We start from the raw sequence: 26,903 nt of genomic DNA, 5'->3' as shown, positions 1-26,903 counted from the left end.
AAAAAAACTCTTAATTAATCTCATTATTAATTTAAATAAAATAATTTATATTTAATTTTTAATAGTATTGCTGCTCAAATTTCATATAATAACATATGTTTATGTATAACAATTTTTTTTGATAATTTGACACAATTAATAGTAGAAAGAGAGTAAATTAAAAGTTATAAAATTAAATAGACTCCATTTAAATGAAAGTTATATGTGAGAAATTATTACACCTAATTGTTTTGTGTATTTTTCCATCTTTGTTTCTTTTTTTTTTTGTCATTTTACTTATATAACCCTCATTATTATTTAATTTATATAGAACAAAAAGGTAAACATGTATATAGACAATGAACAAACCTTACTCCTACATTTATACTTTTATAGTAAAATAATTTTTTTTAAAATACTATATAATTTTTACTATAATAATTTATTTATTTTTCAAGACTTTTTATTAATATATATACTATTTGAAACAAATTTGGATTTTTGAATTTTTTCTATTTATTTAAAATATTATAGTCTAACTGTTACACACCATAAGAAATTTGAGCAGCAATACTGTTAAAAATTCAATATAAATTATTTTTATTTAATTTAATAGTGAGATTAATTAAGTGTTTTTTTAATTGATTTGTTCATTAGCCTATTTTCTTTTTATTTTTTTCTCATTTTAAATTTGTTCATTAGCCTATAACTTCCACTTTACTCATTATTATATAATTTATATAGAACAAAAGGGTAAATATGTATATAGATAATGAAAAAACGTTACTCCTACATTCATACTTTTATAGTAAAAAATAAATTTTTTGAAAATACTATATAATTTTTACTATAATCATTTATTTATTTTGAAAGACTTTTTATTAATATACTATTTGAAACAAATTTGGATTTTTGGATTTTTTTTTCTATTCATTTAAAATATTTTATCAGAATTTGTCAAATGCTATAAAAAAATTTTACGAGTAAAAATTATTTTGGTACATGAACTATTGATAAAATGTCAAATTGGTACATGAACTATTGAAAATGGTTTAATTGATATATATATGATCAAACTCAAAAGTAAATTTTGCACTTTACTTAAGTTGCTTTTAAGTTGAATATTGTTATTAAATTGATTAATTGAACTACATACATATTTTTGTCTTTTAAATTATTATATTAATTATAATTATAAATATAAATTCATATTTACTAATTATTATACTATAAAAAGAAGATTATATATCAAGTATACGAAAAAGTATTCAACGTAAAATTTGTAGATCATAAATGAAAAGGCACACACATATATATCAATTTTATTTTGATTAATATAAATAATAATATTATAACATAGATAAACCTATATCTTTTATTATATATTTTTAATATATTTTATTAATTAATATTTACAATGTTTCGTACAATAAGTACAATCCCTTGTTTATAATATAAAATTTAAATAAATATAAATTTATGCTTATAATTCTATTAGTAAAATAATTTTGAAAAATAAAATGTGTATCTATTTTAATTTAACAAAAATATTAGACTTTAAAATAATGTATATAAAGGGTAAAATTGACTTTATAAATTGATTATGTACCAATTAAACCATTTTCAATAGTTCATGTACCAATTTGACATTTTACCAATAGTTCGTGTATCAAAATGAATTTTACTCTAATTTTTACCATAAATATTTATTACTTTTTCAAAACTTTTTAATATAATTTTTCGATTACAATAATCTATTCTTTGATCGAATATTATTACAAAATTTTATATTGGAATATTGAAAATACATGGATGAAATGAAAAAAATCATATAATAACATATGAAATTTATGTGTAACAAATTTTGTGACAATTTGGCACAATTAATAGTAGAAAGAGAGTAAAGTGGAAGTTATAGGCTAATGAATAAATTTAAAATGTGAAAAAAATTAAAATAAAATAGGCTAATGAACAAATTAATTAAAAAAATAACTCTTAATTAATCTCATTACTAATTTAAATAAAAATAATTTATATTTAATTTTTAATAATATTGCTGCTCAATTTTTTTATGGTGTGTAACCGTTAGACATTCGATTTGTGTCATTTAGTAGTCAATAAACATTTGGATTTTTTTTCACCTTTCAAAAGTAAAATAGTTTACATTATAAAAATATTAGCCAAATATTGTGTGTGAAATTTTATATTATATAGTATACATAGTTTATCAATAATTAACTTATCAATAATTAATTTTGAGGTAATAATTAGATATAAATGAAAAGTTAAATCCATATTCATTACGATGCAATAAATCACCTCATAAGGTTTGTCTAAATTTTTAATCCTTTTTTGCCCTTGTTTTTTACCTCATTTTTTCATAATTACCCATAAATATTTTTTGATTCCAACACAATTTGGGGGCAAAGTTATAAATTCACAATGAGAAACTTTGCCCACTATTCATACTTTTATAGTAGAAATAGATGATGGTGGAAACAATGATATTGAGCTTGAACCATGCTAGACGCAAACCACGTTGCTCATTCATCAGCTCATTTTTTTCTTTCTTTCTTTCCCTACACCTTTTAATTTACTGGGTGAACGTGGATTTTTTTTTTGGTTGGTTAATATTGTATCATAGACTTCTCTTTTTTAATAAAATTGATACAAGATTTCCGATAAAAAAAAAAAAATACGCAAGACTAGAAATCAGGAATAGGCAAAATAAAAAAAAAAAAAGCCATAGCAAAAGAGGATAATGAAAAGAAAGAACAAGCCGGCCTTATGACATCCATCAATTTCAGCCGGGTTTAATGCAAAAGGCAGATGTAGTATTAATTCCTTTCCACTTTCTTTTTACATTATTCAAGACGGTAACATGAGAAAGCTAATAAAATAATTGATTCGAGTGCTACCTAACTTTAATATGGGAATGGGACAGTTTTTTACCATAAAAATGCAAATAATAAGCTTTAAAATGTATATTATTTAATTTATTTCAACCCATCTGTATAACTTTACCGGCCACTTTACTCATATATACCCCATTAATAATCTTCAAATTATTAAAGACGTCGGTGCTTGCTCCCAAATCTCTTTTGTTTGTTCGCAGAGGGTGGTGTGTCATATTTTAGGGTACGTACAATATCAAGATCTGTCATATATAGCCTCACACATGGCACAACAATACGAACGCATTGATCCATATTTATCGATATTGTTGGATAATTTTTTTTTTTTAAGGAAAAACTTGTTGGTTAATTGGGATATATATGTGAATAATCATGAAATGTACGCATAAACTATTCCTATCGATCAGGGGCGGATCCACCATAGGGCGAAGGTGGGCCACGGCCCCCCAAAAATTTTGATAATTTTTTTAGTGTATATATATATTTTGTTAAATGGCATTATATAAAAACTTGGTCTCTGAATTGACGGAATGTACCGTGTGGCATAATGGGATCTGTCGATGCTGGCCAGATCGAACGGTTTGACCTGCAGGGGCATCCGGGCCGTTGCTACCCTACCCGGGCACTACCCGGGTAGGGTAGCATCGACAGATCCGGCATAATGGTAGCCTAGCTTGTTTTTCTCATGATGAAGTATACCTGGGTTCGAATCTCTGTTGCCGAATTGTTTTTCATTTTTTCCTTTATTAGTTTATTAAAATATATAAATTATTGTTTTCACTATATCTATACTATATTATAATGCTTGAGACCATTATAAAAACTATTTTTGGTATGGTGTGATGACACCAAATTTTTCTTCCAGTTTTGCCCTTTTATTGCAGCCAAATTTTCACTTTGCATCAGTTTCTCCCATTTTCTCTTCAATTGAAAATCTAACTTCTCACACACATGTATTTTCGGAGCACAAATTTTAATATAATACATTATATTACGCAAAGCGTGTGCTCAGTAACTAGTATAAAATAAAATTTTCCAACTAATACAAATAAAAATAAATGGTCTATTCATTCAAACTAATAAAAATAGAAAGTGAAAACCCCTATTTTTCTAATTTTTTTCTTCTAAATTTCCTCTAAAAATATATATAATAAAAAATTTCAAACTAATAAAAATAGAAATAAGTGAAAATATGCTTTCATCTAAATATATATATATATAAAATAAAAAAATTTCAAACTAATAAAAATAAAAATAAAAAAGGTTCTTCATTTTGAAAAGTAAAAAGTCATACTCTTCTAATTTATTTAATTTTAATCAAGAGGTTTGGAATACATGCTTATTTGTATTATTGTTTTAGCATGTTATTTAGTAGTATAATATATATTATAAAATTTATGTATTATAATACTTTATGCATGCTTATTATATTGTTTTAGCATGTTATTTTTAAGATCGAATCATGTTTTAAATACATTATTATTTTGAGATTGTATATTTTATAATTTCGAGTTGCATGTAAGAAAAAGTTCAGGCGTTCTTGTATACATTAGTATCATTTTGTTCAACGAGATTTTAAATAAGTTTCGAGTCATATGATTTTTGACTCGTTGAATGAACTTAATTTTATGTGTGATATTTTATACCTACGAACACAACGCATCATTTAGAAATCAAAAAACTATTTTGCATTTCATATTTTCATAAGCATCAATCAAATATACGAGACATCACGATATTTATTTTTTTATTTATTCTATTCTTATTATATAAAGTTATAAATAAACATATAATAATTATTTTTATCATTGTGTATATTGACACGGCCCCTCCTAGCATAACATCCTGGATCCGCCACTGCTATCGATTGAGTCTTGCGGGCTTGCGGCAATAAATATGCGGCAGTAGGTTGGCCCAAATTTAAAAGTTAAAATTACGTCTAAATTTACTGCAACTTCAGTACTTGAGAAAAAAACAGCTCTTAAAAAAAACAAATGGATTACAAGTTTTCTCATTAAAATCTCACCAATTGAATTATAATCAATTTCTCAGGATAATTTGAATTTTTCCAATTTGTTTTACTACTCTTCACAAGGCCCACATTATTCATGATAGGGCGTGAAAAAATTGATCTTTAACCCTAATTACGCAAGCTACGTACAAGATAGCCTTCTTCCCTCTTTTCTTTTCGTGAAGGACGGAGTAGACAACCATCGTAGTTTCAGTAAGTATATTTCATCGTATTTTTGTCAAATACGCTTAATTTGGATTTGTTTTGTTTAGTTTAGTTAATTTTTGTACGTGAATTTGTGCATGAATGATTTTAGGGTTCTTGGTCTCTGAAGTCTTTGGTCACACTGCAGAAGTGTAAGTCTATTAATTTTCATCAATTCGAATGTTATAACGACGATTTTTATCTGTCTTTATCGTTGACATTATAGGATTTTTGCTCTAATTTTGTATGTACAGTCATAGCCTGCATATTAATTCAAGAAAGACAAAACCACTAATTATGATGTTGGTTGTTCACGTTAACGAAACACGGTAGAAGCTGAGTCTAAGAATATTAATTTTGTGTGAATTGATAAGAAAAAAACGAAAAATGTTAAGTAACTTCTCTCAACATTATATTTGGACTTTTTTCTTTTTTAAAAAAAAGATTTGGAATTTTTTTTGGCTTTTCAACTAATGATTTTATAAGTTCTGGGCATTAATATATATAGAGTTTCTTTCAAGTGTCCAACTAATGATAAATTGTAGGTCCAATAGAATAGTTCCACATCATTGGTGGGCATGGTAGGTGGGCACTTGAAAAAAACTCATGCATATAGAGTTTCTTTCAAGTGCCCACCTACCATGCCCACCAATAATGTGTCACTATTTTATTGGATGTGATAAAGATGTGATAAATTATAGGTCCAATAGAATAGTGTCACATCATTGGTGGACATGGTGGTGGGCATGGTAGGTGGACACTTGAAAGAAACTCATGAATATAGAGTTTATTTCAAGTGCCCACCTACCATGCCCACCAATGATGTGGCACTATTCTATTGGATGTGATAAAGATGTGATAAATTGTAGGTCCAATAGAATAGTGCCACATCATTGGTGGGCATGATAGGTGGGCACTTGAAAGAAACTCATGCATATAGAGTTTCTTTCAAGTGCCCACCTACCATGCCCACCAATGATGTGGCATTATTCTATTGGATGTGATAAAGATGTGATAAATTATAGGTCCAATAGAATAGTACCACATCATTGGTGGGCATGGTAGGTGGGCACTTGAAAGAAACTCATGCATATAGAGTTACTTTCAAGTGCCCACCTACCATGCCCACCAATGATGTAGCACTATTTTATTGGATGTGATAAAGATGTGATAAATTGTAGGTCCAATAGAATAGTGCAACATCATTGGTGGGCATGGTAGGTGGGCACTTGAAAGAAACTCTGTGCATATATATATATATATATATATATATATATATATATATATTGCTCTAAATTTATACAGAAATCGATGATATTATCTAATATTAATAATCATATGCTGTAGGAATAAGTTTTTTTAATTTATGGATGTGTCTTGTGAATTCCACTAAAGAATCGGTGGATATTTGGTTTTATTTTTTTTTTCTTTTAGAATTTTGGTGTTTGCGTTGCTCAATTGATTAACCAAGAATATAAGTGGAGGAGCGTCATTTTCTTGTACTCGTTGGCAAAGCTTGCTCATGTCTGAAATATGTAATTTCATGTCACATCTCATTTCTATTATTATGATATGGAAATAGAATTTTGGGGGGTTTGGATTTCATAAAATAATGTAATTGTAAGTTTGCAAAATATTTTTTTGTGTAGGTGTTGTAAATTCAGTAGATGGTGGTTTAATGAATGATACACATTTACTTGTGGAAGATAGTGAGATTGATCCCAAGGTGGGGATGAAGTTTAAAAATGAGAATGAAAATTTTGAATTCTACAAGAAATATGTCTATCGTGTTGGTTTTTCAGTTAGAAAAAGAACTTCACAAAATAATAACAAAGGAGTTGTTACATTTGTTGTGTTCACATGTAGTCGAGAAGGTTGCAGAAGTAGTAATACAAGCACTACACTGAAGCCCCAACCAACCAGTCAAACAGGTTGCAAAGCTAGGTTGTCAGCTTGTTCAGATGCTACTGGAGTATGGAAAATTACTAGTGTCTATCTCGAGCACAATCACGAAATTAGCCCATCCAAATCCAGAGTATTTCGTTGCTATCGTGAGTTGAATGCTCATGAAACGACAATTAGAGGTGAATGATATAACAGGTATTCCTCTTCATAAAAGTTTTAACTCGGTTGTTGTTGAAAAAGGTGGATATGAGAATATGACTTTTATTGAAAAAGATTGTCGTAATTATATCGATAAGGTCAGAAAATTAAGACTTGGAGAGGGAGATGCAGCTGCTATTCAAGCTTATTTCTCGAAAATGCAGTCTCTTTGTCCTGTTTTTTTCTTTAGCTTAGATTTGGATGATGATGGTCGATTAAAAAATGTATTTTGGGCAGATAATAGGAGTAGGCAAACTTACAAGGAATTTGGTGATGTAGTGACTTTTGATACAACATATTTGACTAATAAGTATGACATGCCATTTGCTCCTTTCATCGGTGTAAATCATCATGGACAGTCGACACTACTTGGATGTGGTATACTTTCTAATGAGGATACAGAGACATTTGTATGGTTGTTTAGGATATGGCTAGAGTGCATGGAATTTCAGACACCTCAAGGGATAATCACTGATCAGGACAAGGCAATGCAGAATGCCATAGAAATCGTATTTCCTAACACAAAACATAGGTGGTGTTTATGGCATATACTTAAGAAATTACCTGAAAAATTTGGATATCATTCTCAAAAGGCTTCCATACTCTGGTTTGTGCACGAATTGGTGTATGAATCACAAAGTGCGGATGAGTTCGAACAGGGCTGGGTTTCTATGCTTGATATGTATGAATTGCAAAATAATGATTGGTTGATAGGGCTTTATAGGGAGAGACTTCGTTGGGTTCCTTGTTTTTTCAAAACATCATTTTGGGCCGGAATGTCAACAACTCAACGAAGTGAGGGTATCAATGCTTTTTTTGATGGGTATGTGCATTCAAAAACATCTTTAAAACAGTTTGTGGAGCAATATGAGCAAACTCTAAGAAGTAAAGTTGAGAAAGAGTTCCAAGCCGATTTTAAGTCCTTCTCCCAGGTGGTCCCTTGCGTTACTCGATTTGATATGGAGAGGCAATTTCAAAGTGCTTATACAATTGTAAAATTTAAAGAATTTCAACAAGAATTGACAGGAAAGATGTATTGTGACATTGAATCCACTGACGAGGGGTCCTTTGGTGTGAGATATGTGGTTATTGAAGATTTTACCGTGCATGAGAAAGTTAAGGAAAAAATATTTGAAATTATGTAAGAGAGAGACAAATGCACATTTTCTTGTAGTTGTCACATATTTGAGTTCAGAGAAATAATTTGTAGGCATGCTATTACAGTTTTGATCCGCAATAAGTTTTTGGTCGTTCCCGAGCAATATATACTTCGGCGTTGGAGGAAGGATGTGCGTAGATTGTATACGAGGGTGAAAATCAATTATAATGGATGGATAACTACTCCTGGTCAGCTAAATTATGAGAAGTTGTGTGACACATTTAAAAATGTTACAGATTTGGCTGCAGATAATGATAATGAAACTCAAATGCTCCTCGAGTGGATTGAAAGTAAAACAAGTGATCTTGCTATTTCAAAGTTGCAATTAGATTGTGGTCGTAATTTGGTATCACCTCCAAGCATGCAAGTGCAGTCTGATCGTGTTGATAATTTATACCAAGCTTCTACTTGCAAAGTTCTTGATCCAAAATATATTAAAACTAAAGGATCCCCTAAGAAACTTAGAAAAAAAAGTCCATTGGAGAAGTGCTCCAAGAAATCAAAGGTACAAGATATTCTCAATAATTTTTTTTTATGAATTATCAATATCTGACATTCTATTCATACATATGTTGGTTTGTAGGTATCGGTGAAATCAATCAAAGGAAAAAACTCACAACCAAAAAATATTGAATATAGTAATGCGTTTATGCAACCACCTGGTCAAAATTTTGTGATGACTCCGCTCTCTTTCTCACAACAGTTAATGGTATAATATTATGATCTTCATGTTTCAAGTTGTTAATAATGTTTGTGTGTGTTTCTTCTGTTTGCATAATAATTCTAGGGTGTTCATCATCTTCCTGGGAATATCGATTGCGGCGTACATTTACTATCCAACTACGGAATTGATCAAGCATCTTGGCGGTGTTCCAATGTGGATAAAGAGATAGAATGAGTTATGAAGCAAGTTAATTGGACATACGATTAGATATATAGTAATTTAGATTTTTTTAATGTTGGTTGGAAGATTCTGAATTTGAAACAAATGTGCATTCATATTTTTCCACCCAATTTGATATGTTTCGGTTGTATGTTTCATTCATGTAAACTCCTATTTAGTTTGTAATATGCATTCATTAAGAGATTATAATATTTCTTATCAATTAAAAATATTGAAAAAATTAAATTTACAATTTTCAAGTAATTACCTTCATACGCCAAGTACAAATTAAGAAGAAAAAAAATTTAAGGAAAAATATAAATTAAAATAAAAAAATAATCGAACAACAAAAATTTCTCAATTGGATCCCAATATAAATTCTTGTAAATATGGACAATATATAATGAAAAACGAAAAAAAAATTAAAAAATAAGAATTTTTTGGCTAAAAAATAAAAATAAAAAAAATAAAAAAACAATAGTTTTTTTGTCTAAATGTATTTTTTTAAGCAAATCAAACAATTAGAGAAGAAATCATTTTAAAAAGAATTTAGGATAATTTTATAATTTAAGAACAATTTGTAATTCAATTTGTAAGTCTATATGTACATACAACATTATCTAATTATACGTATACGATTATAATTGGTTCATCAATCACATCGGATCCTTGATTTGCGGCGACTGTTTATACAGTTAATGTTTATTCAATTATTTTTATTATTATGTTTTCAAAAATAAATTCTTTTAGGTATTATTATATTTTTTGGTCCTCAAACTCTGTACATTATACAAAAGAGTGCTCAATAACCAGACTAGATATGAAATGCTAAATATTCTCTTCATCTTGTTCCTTTTCCTCCAACAAAAATGGATTGTTGCTAATGGGGACATGTTCATCAGAAGCAGAGGGATCCAGTTCATGCTGAACGGGAGCCCTTTTTATGCCAATGGCTTCAATGCCTACTGGCTCATGTATGTGGCTTCTGACCCTTCACAGAGGCCAAAAGTATCCGCCGCATTCCGCCAAGCCAGAAGCCATGGCCTCACTATCGCAAGAACTTGGGCTTTCAGTGATGGTGGCTACCGGCCTTTACAGTATGCTCCTGGATCCTATAATGAGCAAGTGTTTCAGGTCTCGTGTTTAAACAACACTGTCATATACGCTTACATATATCTTTTTTTTCAAGATTCTAATATATAATTATATTTGTGCAAAGGGGTTGGATTTTGTTATAGCTGAGGCTAGAAGATACGGAATTAAGTTGATATTAAGTTTGGCTAATAACTATGAAAGCTTTGGAGGAAAGAAACAATATGTGAATTGGGCTAGAAATAAAGGGCAGCATCTCAATTCTGACGATGATTTCTTCACAAATTTTCTTGTCAAGGGATTCTACAAGAATCATATCAGGGTATTTTTTTTCTTGAAAAGCACTCGCGCATTTAATTTGTTATACGTTGGAGTGAGAATTTTTTGTTTTTTTGGGAATTATTATATATATATTTTTTTCAGATTGTTCTTAATCGATACAACCATATCACCGGAGTTGTTTACAAAAATGATCCAACAATTATGGCTTGGGAACTAATGAATGAACCCAGATGCACTTCAGATCCATCTGGCAGAACCATTCAGGTCTCATGTAAAACCTTTCTGTTTATCATAATTATATATTATTTGCGGGCCATTTTGACGTTAAATAGGATGGGTCAAATTATTTATTTATTTTTTTTAAGGCCTCCCAGTGTAATGAATTGAATTATACGGGGAGGTCTAATTTTGCAATTAACCGAGCCTTCAAAACCAAATGTTCCTATTATTTGCTATATGCTTCGAAGACAGACCCAAAAATCAGAAATATTTAGAGAAATGGGATCGGTCAAATTTTCTTTCACGGATTAATTAAACCTCCCCCTGTAAGAGGTCTAATTTTGCAACAAAAAAATAAAAAATGACCAGGCCTCTAAGAGTCAACACATAATGTTTAGGCCTAGAACATGCAAATAAACTGCAAAAAAGGTTGGTCCACAGCAACCATATGGTTGGAAGAAATAAATGATAAGTACTACCTACCTAGCTAGCTAATTTTTTGGTGAGCACCTAATAATGAATGGGTCTCTTTAATTTATTTTCCTTCTAACAGGCCTGGATAATGGAAATGGCCTTGTATGTGAAGTCCATTGATAGAAATCATTTACTTGAAGCTGGTATAGAAGGATTCTATGGACAATCATCTCCCCAGAGGACCCATCTTAATCCTCATTTTAACATAGGTACCGACTTCATAGCAAACAATCGGATACCTGCCATAGATTTTGCTACCCTTCACTCCTATCCTGATCAATGGTTAGTAGATATTACGATCCTACATCAGTAATTAAGATGTGCCAAGATCTTGCATGCATTTCTCAGCATTTTTTTTGGTTAATTAATTAAATGAATAGGCTATACAGCTCAAACGACCAAAGCCAACTGTATTTCTTGAGCAATTGGCTGGATTCACATATTCAAGATGCTGAGTATGTTCTCCACAAGCCACTACTCATCACCGAGTTTGGAAAATCTTGGAAAGATCCCGGTTTCAGCCCATACCAGAGAGACATGGTGTTCAACACTGTGTATTCCAAGATTTATGCCTCTGCCAAGCGCGGTGGAGCTGCGTCTGGAGGCCTATTCTGGCAGCTTTTAGCCCAAGGAATGGACTCTTTTCGAGACGGGTACGACATAATCCTGGAGGAAAACTCGTCTACGGCAAATTTGATAGCTCAACAAGCTCGCAGACTCTATGAAATCAGAAAAATTGTTTCCAGGGCTCAATGGTTTGGTGGAAACAGAGGGAAACCCATCGGGAATTGATGCTCTCTATATCTATAACCAAATGTAATGCTTTTACTCCTAGGGATGAATCGAAAATGGGTCATCCAGGAGCTAGTAGTCTTCAGATTTGATGGGTTGACGGTTGGCGAATATGTATCTCAAACCACCGCATTAACTAGTAACATATATATGTCGGGTGATACTACTGATGTTTCATGCAAGAGATACCGATTTATTATTTATTTCTAAATTCTAATTTCACTTTTAGGGAGCGTTTGACAGAACTTCTACAAACTACTTAGCTTTTAGATGTATGAAAATGGTTTTGAGTGTTTGTAAATGCTAAATTATGTTTTACCTTTTACAACTTTTACCTAAAAGCAAGAAGCAAAAAAAGCACGAAGCAAAAATTTGTTATTTTTTTTAGTTTCTGTTTTTTTTGTTCAAGTATAAAATTATAAGATGATATTTTTACCCTTAGGGTGTGTTTACTTGATTTGATAACTATATGATGAACTTGTCACATCCATTGTTTACTTTGAAAAAATCAATTCTCCTCAAATCTCAAGGCTCGTTATTCAACTCTTATTTCATAAGATATCACATCCTTAATTACATAAGGTATAACATATCCTGAACAATATTTGAGGAAAAAAGTCTACAAAAATCCTAATTTACCCTTATTCATTTGTTTCTTTCTCAATTTCTCACTCTCTCTTTTATAACTCAGTTTATCTATTTTAACTATTTTAAAAAAAATACATATTTTTATACCAAATAATTTTGATACGTAAAAATGACTCAATTATGAATCAATAATAATTTACAATATTAAAAAAATAATCAAATCCAAATTATATATGAATACAAAAATTACACATAAGATTATTTAACACAGGTGGAGGGTAAAACTGTAATTCGTCCATCAATCATTGTTTCAATCCCAACATTAATAACTCAAAGTAAAAATGTTATTGTTTATCCATCATTATTTCACATCCTTCAAACTCATTTAAACAGTCATAGTTTGATTTATCACATGTAATCTGTAACGCCCCGAAAGTTTATTATCGAATTAATTGGCAATTAAAATAATTATTGAGTGGATAAAATAATTATTAGTGCCAAATGAGTTATAGTGTGTATTCATAAAATACACTTGACAATTAGTCAATGAGTTTGACTATTTTTGGATATCTGAAATATTGGCATTTGGAAATAATTATTGAGATATTGAAATAAAAATAATTATTTATGCCAAAAAATTTAATTTAGAAAAGTATTTGACAAAGTTGACTCGTTATAGTCTAAGTTTGACTCAATAATTAATTTGAGAAATTATGAGTCCAACTGACTGGTCAAAGTCAATAATTTCAGAAATTTAAATTTATAGATGTTGGGTGTATACCAGAAAAATATTAGATTAGAGACTAATTTTACCAGTTGAGTATCAAATAAATTGGTCCGGGTCAGGAAATTATCGAGTTGCTATAAATAGCAAAACACACACTGAAACACCATAAAGAAAACATAGATTCGGATTTTTCCCCATTTTCAAGGGATTTTCTCGACCAGAACTGTAGCAGGTCGCAAAGATCGCGTTGCCGGCCGTTCATCGGGGCTCCGATCAAAGATCCGAACGGTCAAGTTTTAGCCAAGATCAATACAAATCTATTGGTATAAAAAAATGGACAATCGGACGGTTTGATCGCCGGGAAATTGACGAAGAACAGGCGGGTTTGCGCAGGTACTGTTCATCGTCTTCTTCGCTAAGATTTCGTGATTTCGAGCTTAGTTTTGTTGGTTTTAGAGCTATTAAACAATGTTATGATGTTTGTAGAACAATTACCGAGCCTAGGATTGTATTTTGGTGTAAAAATAACACAGATCGAAGCATTTTGGGGTCGCCGGAACCGAACTGAAATTTTAAGATCCCGGCCGCGTCGGAGCTCCGTTCCGGTCGTGGCTTAGATGGTTGGAATCGTCTCATCGAGCTCTACAAATCTGGAAAAATTCATAATTTTTGGACAAAGTTTCGCCGCCGCGTCGCCGCCGTCTTCTCCGGCGAGCCACCGGATTTCGACATGCTAACCATTTTTGATCATCTCGACGTGATAGATCCAAATATCCAAGTTTCGAGTCGAGATTCAAAGTCGTGAAGTGGTGAGAACGCAATAAAGTTTGCGAATTTTTGGTCAAAGTTTGACCAGAGTTGACTAAGGTTGACTTTTGACTATTATGTGATTTTTCGCAGATCGAAAGCTAGTTGAGGATATTAAGAGGCATAAATCAGCAGTTAGGAATTTGAGCTTTCCAGAATTGAAAGGTTATGAGATTCCCGAGTCATGATCTACGAAATCGGTTAAGTTTTCGTGCGTTAGAAATACAAAGGCATGTTTCTATCTATTCTTGCTCACCATTTAAATCATATGTACAAGGTTTTATGCATTAAAGGTATGTTGGAGTGCATGGTATGTGGTTTAGAACAAACTCATGAAAGCATGCATATGACTTAAGTTATTATGTATTTCTGCCATGTACTCGTTCAAGCCTGCTGATCCATGGGTCTGAGTTTGAGTTAGGGTCCTTATTGTTCGGGTTATTTTTATTTCGGGTTCGAGTAATTTAATTAGTGTTTAAGTGATTAGCTATTGGATCATGGGCTTGGTTAGCTTTAATGCATAATTGAGCTAAGTTATGATTCAGGCCAGATTAAGAGTTTATGGGCTAGATTAAGTTATTAATGAGCTAGCTTAAGTTGATGAATCAATTTTTAAATTTATAAGTCCGTCTAAATTGATAACGGGCCATTCTATCAATTTATGGGCTTAAGTTAAGGGGGTCAGCAGCTCGAACAAGTCTATGGAAATAAATGGTCCGTAAATATATATTTAATTCGTGCATATATTTTTTAGATATATATATATATATATATATATATATATATATATATATATATGTAAGTATGAATTTTATGAAAAATAATTAAATATATATTTACGGGCAAATTTTCATGAAATAAAAAAAATGACATATTTTAAGTGCATGCATATATGAAATATTTTTATGATGTGTTTATGATTAAGAATTGAGCATGAAAAAATATTTTTATGGAAATTGAAGTGATGTGGCGGTACAGAGGTGGTTTACCACCGGCACAGAGGTAGTTCTACTACCGACATAGAGGTGGTTTTACCACTGGCACAGAGGTAGTTTACTACCAGTATAGAGGTGATTATTCACCGCCACGTAAGTTGGTTCTTTTAGATTGATCAGTCGGCACAATTATTAGTCACATTCATGGATATGACCATACTCAGTTTTTTTTATGATTACGATATGCTCAATTATGCTATGTATGATTAGTTATGATGTATGTATGACTGATGATGACATATTTTTTTTATGATTCATTATTTTAAGATCATGCACGTATATGATATATTCACGATATTTTATACGATATGTGCTTGCATGTGGTTTTATATTTGTTATTACTGGATAGAGCATGCTGAGCCTCTAGGCTCACTAGATTTAGATGGTGCATGTATTATGTGTATGATGATGATGAAGAGGTCCCTACTGGCAATGAAGGCGTATGAGTATCCAGTGCAGCTAGTACACCCGTGACCGATGCTCAGTGGTTTTTGAGATTTAAAGTAGTTATTTCCGCACATGTTTTAATATTTTACCTCACATTTTATTGATTTTGAAATATTTTGCGTATGCATGGATTTATGAGAGTATATTATTTAAGTTGTTTTTTTTTGTTACGGATCTTGCATGCAAGGATTAAAAAAAAAAATTAGTAGTAGTTTCGGGTCTTTTCAGTTGGTATCTGTAACGCCCGAAATTATTTAATTTTAATTCGAGAATATTTAATTTGAAAATATTTAGAGTTTTGATTTAAATTCTAATATTTTTAAATTATTTAGGATTGAAATTGAATGAAATGAGAGGCTGATGATTAAATTGCAATTATTGAAGATTTGAGGGGCCAAAGTGCAAATACTTGAAAATTTGTTGGACACTTGTTATTATGAGATGTATTCACGTGTAGGACACCAATCTTCATCAGCAAATTCAGAGAAAGAACCGAGAGTGCAAGAACAAAGAACCTTAAGTCTCTTCTTCATCTTCCAATTGCCGTATCTTTTGTTCCGGTTACCCGAATTCGATTCCGAAAAGTGTTCTAGACTCCTTGCAAGAAGGGCTTCGATTTGATGTAAGGATCTTTTTATTTCCAGCTATTTTCGAAATCATGTTAGAAGAATTCAGAATGGATCATGGTTGTGGTTTTGATGTTTTATGTATCGTATATTCAAAGACGGATTAAGCAACGGTGATCCTATGTACTTGTTATGATTTTCCAGCCAATAATCGAATTATATGCTTGCTGATATGATGGGTTTGAATTGATATACAGCTGATAGATGATGTATACGATTGTTAGATTTGATATAGTTGAGTTTCAGATTGCCGAATTATGCCGTTATGCTGCCGAACTTGTGATTGAGGCTGTTTTTATTAGCTTATGATCAACTGTGATGTTGTTGAGTTGGTTGCTGATTTTGTAGCATGATATACTTTATTTCAGATTGTGTTTGAATGCTATCAAGCTCGATAACGTCAAATTCGAACCGGTAGAAGAAAGAGCAAGGTTTGAAGTTATTCTACAATGGAGTTTGTTGGGTGTTGAATGTAGATTTTGATACAAGTCTTATGGTTGGTAATTGTACAGATTTGGACAGCTAGAAGACACCTTAAACAACATACATGAAAGGTAAAAGTGGACTTCTACTTGAATGAGATTAAAACTCGAGATGGTTTGTATCGAGTTCCCTAAATCACATACATATTTGATTAATTGCTTTTATGTGTTTCATGTGAATTGGTGGATGAATATAGGATGTTAGTGAATGGTATATTGATGTTATATGTTACATTCATCTTGTGAGACCTATTCCTTGATTTTGAAATGAACGGAAGCATTCGATTAGATGATTTGAGGAACTATATATGTATGGCCCGGGTGGTTGATTTAGCCTATCGTCTGATTTGCATGTATGGTGGCTTCAAAGTCTAGAGAAGTAAGATAAGTAGCCCCACCTCGATCGGGAGTGTCGGTGGTTTAGTTACGATATCTACTTCTCGGGATTCCAACCGATGAAATGAGAGATTCTTTGAGAGTAACCTGTTTTAAGGCATGCATTGTATTTTATTTTCTATCATGAGTTTGATATATATAATTTGCTATGCATGTTAGTTGCTTTTACTGGGAAATATATTTCTCACCGGAGTTATCCGGCTGTTGTCATGTTTGTATGTGTGCATGACAACAGGTGGTTCAGGAACAGGGCAAAGACGGGCTTGACGAATCGAGACTTGAGAGAGTAGCGTGATGATCCGGTGTAGATGTGATGTTGCTGTCATATTATGTTAGTTTCAAGGACTATGCTTGTATAGAACTTAGACTCGAACATTAGTCTAGAGTGTTGCTACTTGATCTTGTAATTACACTTGAATGAGTTGTGTTACTCTTGTCTTGAGATGTGGATATGATCTTGTTTATAGCTTCACTCACCTTTGCTAATGGATCTTGGAACTTGTTTGATGGTTATTGCACTTAGTAGAGCTGATATGAGGAGCATGGTTAGCATTAGATAGCAGCTGGTCATCTGTTATTTTTTTCTGTCCGCTTGGCCTGCGCACGGGCGAGCCCTGCTCACGCGCGCGCGCAGGCCAAGCCATGGGGTTCTGCCCCATTGAGCTGCGCACGTGCGAGGGGTGACCCCGCGCGCGCGCAGGTCATTTAATAAAAAAAAAAAAATTTAGGCTTTGATGCTTGGCCTTAATCCATGAACCTTGGACTATTATTAATATTTGAGAGATTAAGAACCGGGTCGTCACAACAGGTGGTATCAGAGCGATAACATTCTGGATTGAGATAGATAGTGAGTGGGGTAGATCGAGTCTTCCTCCTTGCTTACTTATTTTATCATGCTATGATTTATTTACATAACTGAATTACATGTTGTAAATGCTAGCATGTTTTGCTTTCATGTAATTGATTACATGATTTTGTATTTTTATTTGAAAGTATGTTTTACGATTGTTGAAGACGCATGCTTACTGGAATATCTGAAATGATTAGAGGCATGTGTTCTGTTGTTTGATGACATGCTACCTGATTATCTGAATTGATTGGAAGCATGTTTTGTATGAGTACTTTGATTAATTATTTAAGATTGAATCAGAACCGAGTCTTGATCAGAGGTAAGATGATCAGAGGAGGACTGAGATATATTTGATTATTATGGTATTCAAACCATTTTGATAATCAGATATGTCTCGGCGACCAGGACGACCATCTCTTAGACCACAAGTTCCTACTCCTCTGCCAGAACAGACAGTTGTAGCACCGACAGTGCCACAAACTACAGAAATTCCTAGCACTGAACAAGGAAGTACCTCTAAAGACATGACAGATATGACCGCCACTCCGATGGAAACATTGCTTAAACAATTTCAATCCTATAAGCCACCAACACTGAAGGGTACTGAGAATGCGGTTGAGTGTGAAGGTTGGCTCGATGATATGGAAATGAATCCCCTTGATTACGGTGATGAACGAAGAGTCAGATTGATAGGGCACCAGTTGCATGAAGTTGCAAAGAGTTGGTGGGTCACAACCAAGAGAGCTCTGAAGCGTAGAGGGACTGTACTTACCTGGAAAGTCTTCAAAACTGAGTTTTACCAACGCTTCTTTCCAGTGTCTTACCGCAAAGACAAGAGTGCTGAATTTGCCAATCTGAAGGAGGGGAATTTAAACATTGAAGAATATGTTGCAAAATTTTCTACCTTGCTACGCTTTGCTCCACATGTTGCTGATAGTGACGAGGTAATGGCTGATCAGTTCATTAATGGAATGAATCCAGATGTCTTTACTTTGGTGAACACAGGGCGACCGAATACTTTCGTTGATGCTCTGAACAGTGCCAAAAGAGCAAAAGCTAGTTTGATAAAGCAGCGAGAAGCTTCATATGCCGCTCAGTCTCAGAGACAGTCACAACCTCCGACTCAGGTTCTACAACAACCTCCTCGATTTGAAAGTGGCGGTAGTAGCAGTGGTAAGAAGGGATATTTTGTGAGACCTCGATTCTAAACATCTAATCTCGGAATTAAACAACAATAGGGCATTCAAGATCCAAGATTAAAAGTAATAATTTTTTTTTTTAAAACAGTGCTCGCTCGATCGGTAAAATCTTACCGATCGAGCGGGACAAAACAAACCAACATACTGCCCAAAAATTCAGGACCCCCGCGCGATTGGTAAAATCTTACCGATCGAGCGGGCAAAAAATATCACAACCTCTGCCTCGCTGAAAGGGGTGCTCGCTCGATCGGTGAAAGTCTGCCGATCGAGCGAGACACTCTGCCCAGAAAAAGAATTGGTTTTTTTCTTTCTTTCTTTCAATTCAATCTCAACTCAATCGATACGACAACAAGATAAATTCCATTCAACATGATATATAAGTATTCAATTCTAAGTTCATACAATTCTTCAAAATATAACAAGCATGCTTCAATCTAGTTTGAACTTATACAACTACAAAAAGGAGTTCGAAAACGTAAACGGCTCCTAAACATCAAAGTCTCACTTCTATCATGTCAACCACCTAGTCATGCTGCTTCTGACTCGGTCCTGCCCCACCTGTTGCCAAGTACACATACAAACAAAGACAACAGCCGGATAATCCGGTGAGAATACAATTCCCAGTAAAATAGACTATCATGCATATCACTTAAAACACATCAAGATATGACATGTATCAATTTTCAAATATCTATCGCATCAATATAAATCAAGTAATTCATCCAAGTACTGAATTAAAATGATATGCATGTCTTTAAAACTTCTGGATTATCAGACTCAGATAATCAAATGGAATTCTTCTTTCTTTCTTTCTTCGGTTTGGGATCCCGAGGTTAAAATATCCAACAATCACACCGAACTCCCCTCTCGAGGTGGACGAGGTATATTTTAATCCTCTAGACTCCAGAGCATTATGGAGAGTTTATTTGGCAAGGTATAAAATCTCCAACCAGGTCACTCAACTACAATCTCTAGATCGTCTAATCAAATTGAAATGAATCAAGGCTCAATATGAATGCATATGTCATCTCATGCATTCTAATATCATTTCAATCGTCAGTTCATATAAGCATTCAATCATGCTTTCATTAATCAATTCAAATAATCATTCAAACATGATTTCGTCAATATAAATGCATATATAATCTCATGCATTCAAATAAACATTCAATCAAGCAAGTATGTGATTTCTTCGGAACACTCGAATACAGTCTAATTCGAGTTAATCGTTCCATTCAACTAAGTCGTATTTTACCTTATTCTCTTCGAAGGTACTTCAATCTGAAAATTCAATAACAAGGATAATCATCAATATCCTATCAAACTCATTCAAAGCTCAAACAACTTCTTCAATCGATAAATAAGAAACTCGATACTGTACCGACTTCGATCTTCCAACTGACCAAAGCTGCTACCTCGCAACTCTGCTGACTTCAATTCAATCTATCATAAGAAGTAAATAGGATCAATATCGACATCCAAAAGCTCAATCAAACTCGATACGATCAAAATATTGAACGATATCCAAAACACAAACTGACGTCATAATGGCTATAAACTGATCAAACCGAAAACGCAGACAGCAAGATATCAATTCAATAAACTCATAATCATCTCAATATCATCAAAACAATTCAAATTATTCAAATCTAAAATCTCCAATTTCGAAATAATCTTCCAAAAATCAAAACAATTCCGAACAACGCTCTATTTCAAAACCGACAGAGAATAAACGATCAGAACTCTGCCAAGATCAACATACTCCAAACTCAATCGATTCTAACAACATCCAAAAATAGAAGTCTAGTTGATCGAAGAAAAGCTTACTATAGAACGAAGCTCTCGCAGCAGTGATCGCTAATCTGCCTTCAGAAATAAATTCCAACGGACGAATCGACAAAATCGGAGAATTCCAAAGCTTGAAGAAACGTTTGGGTGCCTTCCATGGAGTCTAGGCGTGAAAGGGGAGGAAGAAGAAGACTAAGTCTCCCAAGAAAAGTCAAGGAATATATATTAAAACTCAAATTTGCACTTTAGTCCCTAAAAATTCCAAAATTGCATTCTAGTCCCTGATCAAAATCGAATCGGCTCTCGACTTCTAAAATCTCTAATTATCTCAAATAAAGTCCATTAATATAATTTTGGGGCGTTACAATTCTCCCCCTCTAAAAATCGATTTCGTCCTCGAAATCAAACATGATTCTATCACAAGGTCGAGGCATGAATCAAAGGACTGCAATAAGAATTTACATCTCGGAACTAAGTCAAGAATATTCTTCCAATCAAACTCTGAATCGTTCGTCTCAACAGCTCGACATCTCAATCAATCAGAGAAGTCAGAAACTCTAGTCGAATAATTCATCAACACTCCGTCCGTCTATCAAAGTCAACTCTTCCTTGTTAGAAAAATCCTTCTAATTTCAGTCACACTTCGAATCATCTTACCCTCTAAACCAAGATACAAAGGAAATTAATCTCAAAATTCAATTCGATCATCGTCTATTCTCGCACAACTTCTATAATGTGCCTCCAATAACTCGTCAAACTCTGTCGTTGCACGAAATTTCTACAAACATCAAGAATTCCGTCAACTAGTGCTAAGTCGAGCACTACTACTCAAAGCAATTCTTCTAAAGTTCGACTCATCTGATCTAGCTGTTCGTCGTTCTGAGGGTATCGAATCAAAAGTAGATGAAATCAACAACAAAATTCTCTTCAAAGTCTATGCCGAAAGGACAATGCATCAAGGATCTCAGTCTAAACTGACAGACTTCGGCAATTCATGACATCTGACAACATCTGACAAGATATCAATTCTCTGTTCTTCATCAAAATCATTCTGTACAGAAAACTGTAACGGATCCTATCTATCGGTCAATCAAAATCAGACATTAGATAAAATAAGAACAAATTCTTCGGTTCTAAACATCAGTTGCTGCATTAACTCCTTCTGTTAAAAGATTCAAAACAGAAATCTCACTAAGAAGAAAACCAAGTACTGCAATATCATCAGTACTGAAACTCAGAATATAGAAGAACGGATAATCAAAAATTCCATCATTAGATAAATAGATCAAAGAAATTCATTCGTTCCGCTCAGAATTTCAAACATCGAGATTAGTCTACAACCGATCGGCGTACAATTCTGAAAAGATTGAAGCTCTGAACGATCAATACAATTCTCACATCCAGAAAAAAAGAATTCATCAATAAGAACTCCTAATTTCAACTCATACTTCTGAGAGATTTGGTCAACAGAAAATTCTTCATCGATACAGGAGCATTCATCAAATCAAACGGCCTGCCAAAATTTCAAAACGGCCATACCTCAATTCGGAAACGATTCTGAGAAAGTTCACTTTACAAACTTTCTATAGATAAAACTTCAGATCTCAAATCAGTGTCGAACTCATTCTCACAATCGGGACCAATCTAGAAGTTCAATCCGAACAACATCATTCGTTCAAAAAACCACAGGCACATCAACCAGTTCAGGTTACAATTCAAAACATCAACTGAAAAGCTTCGAGAGTTCGTTCATACTATTCTGTAACAACAGTCATTCAACAGAATAAATCAAGAATTCTTAGAATCAAGAATTCTTAACGGAGTATTCCATCACTCCCTCAATGATACTCAGATAACATCTTATCTCGAACTCAACAAAGTAGTCTTACTACTAAAATCAATGAATTGTGATCCCAACTCCATTCTGAATCAGAATAGACTGTACAACAGAAAATTGGATCGTTCTCTTTCTGACTGCTGACAGTACACAACATCAGAAACTATACTTCGAATCTCATATTTCATCATCCTCTATTCAATCCGATTCCTCAATTCATCAACAAACATCTTCCGATCATCTGAAAGAACTCTGAATAAACTTCAAAGTGCAAATCTCTTGATACTCTGTCTCAAACCGAAACATCTGGCACAACATCGTTATTCGCTAATAAGGCATCAATAAAAATTCTGCATCTCAGATTATACTCAGATCTGATCTATCTTCATCGGATTCTGAAATATCGAATCAGATTCCAAAGCGTTATCAATATTCTCAATCAACTCTAGTTCGAAGTCGAATGAAAGAGTCAAGATAAACGTTCCATCTTTTCCAGACTCTATCAAAAGTGCAGCAATCATCTGTCAAAGAAGACAACTGAAGTAGATAAAATAAGATCAGATCATACAGCTTACAATTGTAGATGTTACCATCAGTTCTCCGGATAACAATAAAATTCGCAGTCAGATTAATCGCCCTGCATAACTCTCTTTCCCAACTCATAATCAGTTCGGACTGCGACAATCAAAACTTCTATCTACCAAGATCAGAATAGATTACTGAGATCTTCCAAGCAATAAGATCTCCATGAGATTCAAATCGGAACTAACATTTCGTCTCGAGCGTCTTCAAATTCTTCAATGCTCAAGATAATACAGATTTCTTCTGAACAAGAATAAGTCTCAATACTCAATAAGAAAAAGTGCAAATCACCAAAGGTCATCAAAGATACAACTGAACAGAAGAGCATAATCTGCTGAGTATTCGTCTAATCAACAATAAGAATTCCTCAAAGGATTCGCGATAGAACTCGCTAAATCCAAGAATCTTTAATTCAGATAAGGACGTTGATCCAAATCAATTCATAACAGCTCTAGTCTTGAGGTATTCAATAAAATTTCCATCTTCTTAAAGAAAATATCGAGGAAAAGACAACTCGTTCTCAACAAGATTCATACGTCAGAAGAATAGCATAATTGATCGACAAGAAAATCTGCGAACAATCCTTAAAGAATCTGAAAGATCAATACGGATCTTCGAAGGATAAAAGATTCATCGATAAGAATATTCAAGAACTCATCTACAAACCTCTGGAAGATTCGGTTCAAAGGACTAATAATTATTGCAGATGCAATTCCAATTCAATCTGTACGATAAAAATTCAAATCGGTCGTACCTCATTCCGAACTCAATCTCTGAAACTTCTTCCCTTCAGATTATCAGTCGATGATGTCTGATCTAAAATAAATGCTGAACGCATCCTCTCGACTCGGAGGCAAATCTGGAATCTCAACTAGAACAACATCAGCAAACTCAACAACTCTGTTAAATCAACCAACACGGCTGATTGAAGACATCATCTGCATACCTCCAAACATTCCTCCGTACCAATATGTAACAAACGAAAGGAATTCTTAATTCAGGAGTTTTACCGGAGGAAATCCATTCGTCTATTGTCTCGGATCTGAATCTGGCAACTGTCTGAAATCAACCTCGGTTGCCCTGTACTCGGTTAATATACTACATCGATAATATAATCAAATCTGATAACCGAAGTATAGTACTGTTCAGTACAATCAACTCTCATCGAATCAAAGTTCAAAAATTCGAACTAAATTCACCGCAACTAATTCAGATACTCAAAAGTAGAGGAAGTATTAATCTAACTTCTCAATAAGAAGAAGTAAAATGCATCAATATCTAACAGCAACAGAGTCGAAAGACTAGAATCGAACAGTTACCTGCAACATCATCGTCAAGAGCAGTTAGAGTCTGTGAATCCTCGAGCAAGTACTAAATCCTTGCAGTTGGTAACCAACTAACTGATTCCGTCGTTCATCGCTGTAGTTTAAAAGAATCAAACAACTGATCGATCTCTTCTAATCAGCTTTCACACCCAAACTCATTCTCAGAACTCCTCAGAGTTGAAGGGTTAATAGACTGAAATCTCATCAGTAATACTTCTATCAGAGTCGGTGTGTCATCCATCAGTTCAGTCACAGAACAATTCTGTACAATCGGGTTTGCTACTAGTTGAATCCTGTTCAAAACTTGCCGAGTAGAAAATCTGATTCAAGAGGATTAGGACACAACATCTCAAATACATCTATCCGGTGTCCCACAACCTCAACTCGACATACTCAATCGATCTCAAGAGTATTAAAGCAACCAGTAACCCGAAACAGTTCATATCTCAATTAATTCATGCTTTAAAATTTAAATTACATTCTCAAGTAATTCAAATAATTCTCAATCATAAAGCATGCTCGCATATTCTTCAATCATATAATTAATCAATCACATGCGAGGAATTAAATTCAAGCGGACTCAATCTACCCCGCTCTCTTCTAAATTCAGTCCAAGAATCTTATCTCTCTGATACCACTTAATGTGAGACCTCGATTCTAAACATCTAATTTCGGAATTAAACAACAATAGGGCATTCAAGATCCAAGATTAAAAGTAATAATTTTTTTTTAAAACAGTGCTCGCTCGATCGGTAAAATCTTACCGATTGAGCGGGACAAAACAAACCAACATACTGCCCAAAAATTCAGGACCCCCGCGCGATCGGTAAAATCTTACCGATCGAGCGGGCACAAAATATCACAACCTCTGCCTCACTGAAAGGGGTGCTCGCTCGATCGGTGAAAGTCTGCCGATCGAGCGAGACACTCTGCCCAGAAAAAGAATTGGTTTTTTTCTTTCTTTCTTTCTTTCAATTCAATCTCAACTCAATTGATACGACAACAAGATAAATTCCATTCAACATGATATATAAGTATTCAATTCTAAGTTCATACAATTCTTCAAAATATAACAAGCATGCTTCAATCTAGTTTGAACTTATACAACTACAAAAAGGAGTTCGAAAACGTAAACGACTCCTAAACATCAAAGTCTCACTTCTATCATCTCAACCACCTAGTCATGCTGCCTCTGACTCGGTCCTGCCCCACCTGTTGCCAAGTACACATACAAACAAAGACAACATCCGGATAATCCGGTGAGAATACAATTCCCAATAAAATAGACTATCATGCATATCACTTAAAACACATCAAGATATGACATGCATCAATTTCCAAATATCTATCGCATCAATATAAATCAAGTAATTCATCCAAGTACTGAATTAAAATGATATGCATGTCTTTAAAACTTCTGGATTATCAGACTCAGATAATTAAATGGAATTCTTCTTTCTTTCTTTCTTCGGTTTGGGATCCCGAGGTTAAAATATCCAACAATTACACCGAACTCCCCTCTCGAGGTGGACGAGGTATATTTTAATCCTCTAGACTCCAGAGCATTATAGAGAGTTTATTTGACAAGGTATAAAATCTCCAACCAGGTCACTCAACTACAATCTCTAGATCGTCTAATCAAATTGAAATGAATCAAGGCTCAATATGAATGCATATGTCATCTCATGCATTCTAATATCATTTCAATCGTCAGTTCATATAAGAATTCAATCATTCTTTCATTCATGAATTCAAATAATCATTCAAACATGATTTCGTCAATATAAATGCATATATAATCTCATGCATTCAAATAAACATTCAATCAAGCAAGTATGTGATTTCTTCGGAACACTCGAATACAGTCTAATTCGAGTTAATAGTTCCATTCAATTCTAAGTCGTCTTTTACCTTATCCTCTTCGAAGGTACTTCAATCTGAAAAGTCAATAACAAGGATAATCATCAATATCCTATCAAACTCATTCAAAGCTCAAACAACTTCTTCAATCGATAAATAAGAAACTCGATACTGTACCGACTTCGATCTTCCAACTGACCCAAGCTGCTACCTCGCAACTCCACTGACTTCAATTCAATCTATCATAAGAAGTCAATAGGATCAATATCGACATCCAAAAG

General features: G+C 33.3%; 3 protein-coding genes across 3 annotated transcripts; all 3 read left to right on the top strand.

The window, feature by feature from the left end:
- Positions 1-6,631: 6,631 nt before the first annotated feature.
- Positions 6,632-7,201, top strand: LOC140890208 (protein FAR1-RELATED SEQUENCE 5-like). The gene is made up of 2 exons (XM_073297967.1): positions 6,632-6,644; positions 6,759-7,201. The coding sequence occupies exons 1-2, from the start codon at positions 6,632-6,634 to the stop codon at positions 7,199-7,201; spliced, it is 456 nt and encodes a 151-aa protein (XP_073154068.1).
- A 67-nt stretch (positions 7,202-7,268) lies between these two features.
- LOC140890207 (protein FAR-RED IMPAIRED RESPONSE 1-like) lies at positions 7,269-8,357 on the top strand. The gene has a single exon (XM_073297966.1). It carries the CDS (start codon positions 7,269-7,271, stop codon positions 8,355-8,357), a length of 1,089 nt encoding a protein of 362 aa, XP_073154067.1.
- A 1,696-nt stretch (positions 8,358-10,053) lies between these two features.
- On the top strand, positions 10,054-12,375 carry LOC140892548 (mannan endo-1,4-beta-mannosidase 7). Its single transcript, XM_073301473.1, has 5 exons — positions 10,054-10,388; positions 10,474-10,668; positions 10,770-10,892; positions 11,401-11,603; positions 11,702-12,375. The coding sequence occupies exons 1-5, from the start codon at positions 10,080-10,082 to the stop codon at positions 12,111-12,113; spliced, it is 1,242 nt and encodes a 413-aa protein (XP_073157574.1). The 5' UTR covers positions 10,054-10,079; the 3' UTR covers positions 12,114-12,375.
- Positions 12,376-26,903: the final 14,528 nt, after the last annotated feature.

This window comes from Henckelia pumila, chromosome 3, assembly GCF_033568475.1.
Source record: "Henckelia pumila isolate YLH828 chromosome 3, ASM3356847v2, whole genome shotgun sequence".
Lineage (NCBI taxonomy): Eukaryota > Viridiplantae > Streptophyta > Magnoliopsida > Lamiales > Gesneriaceae > Henckelia > Henckelia pumila.
Note: the sequence above shows the minus strand (reverse complement) of the source record. Positions and strands in the feature narration are given on the sequence as shown.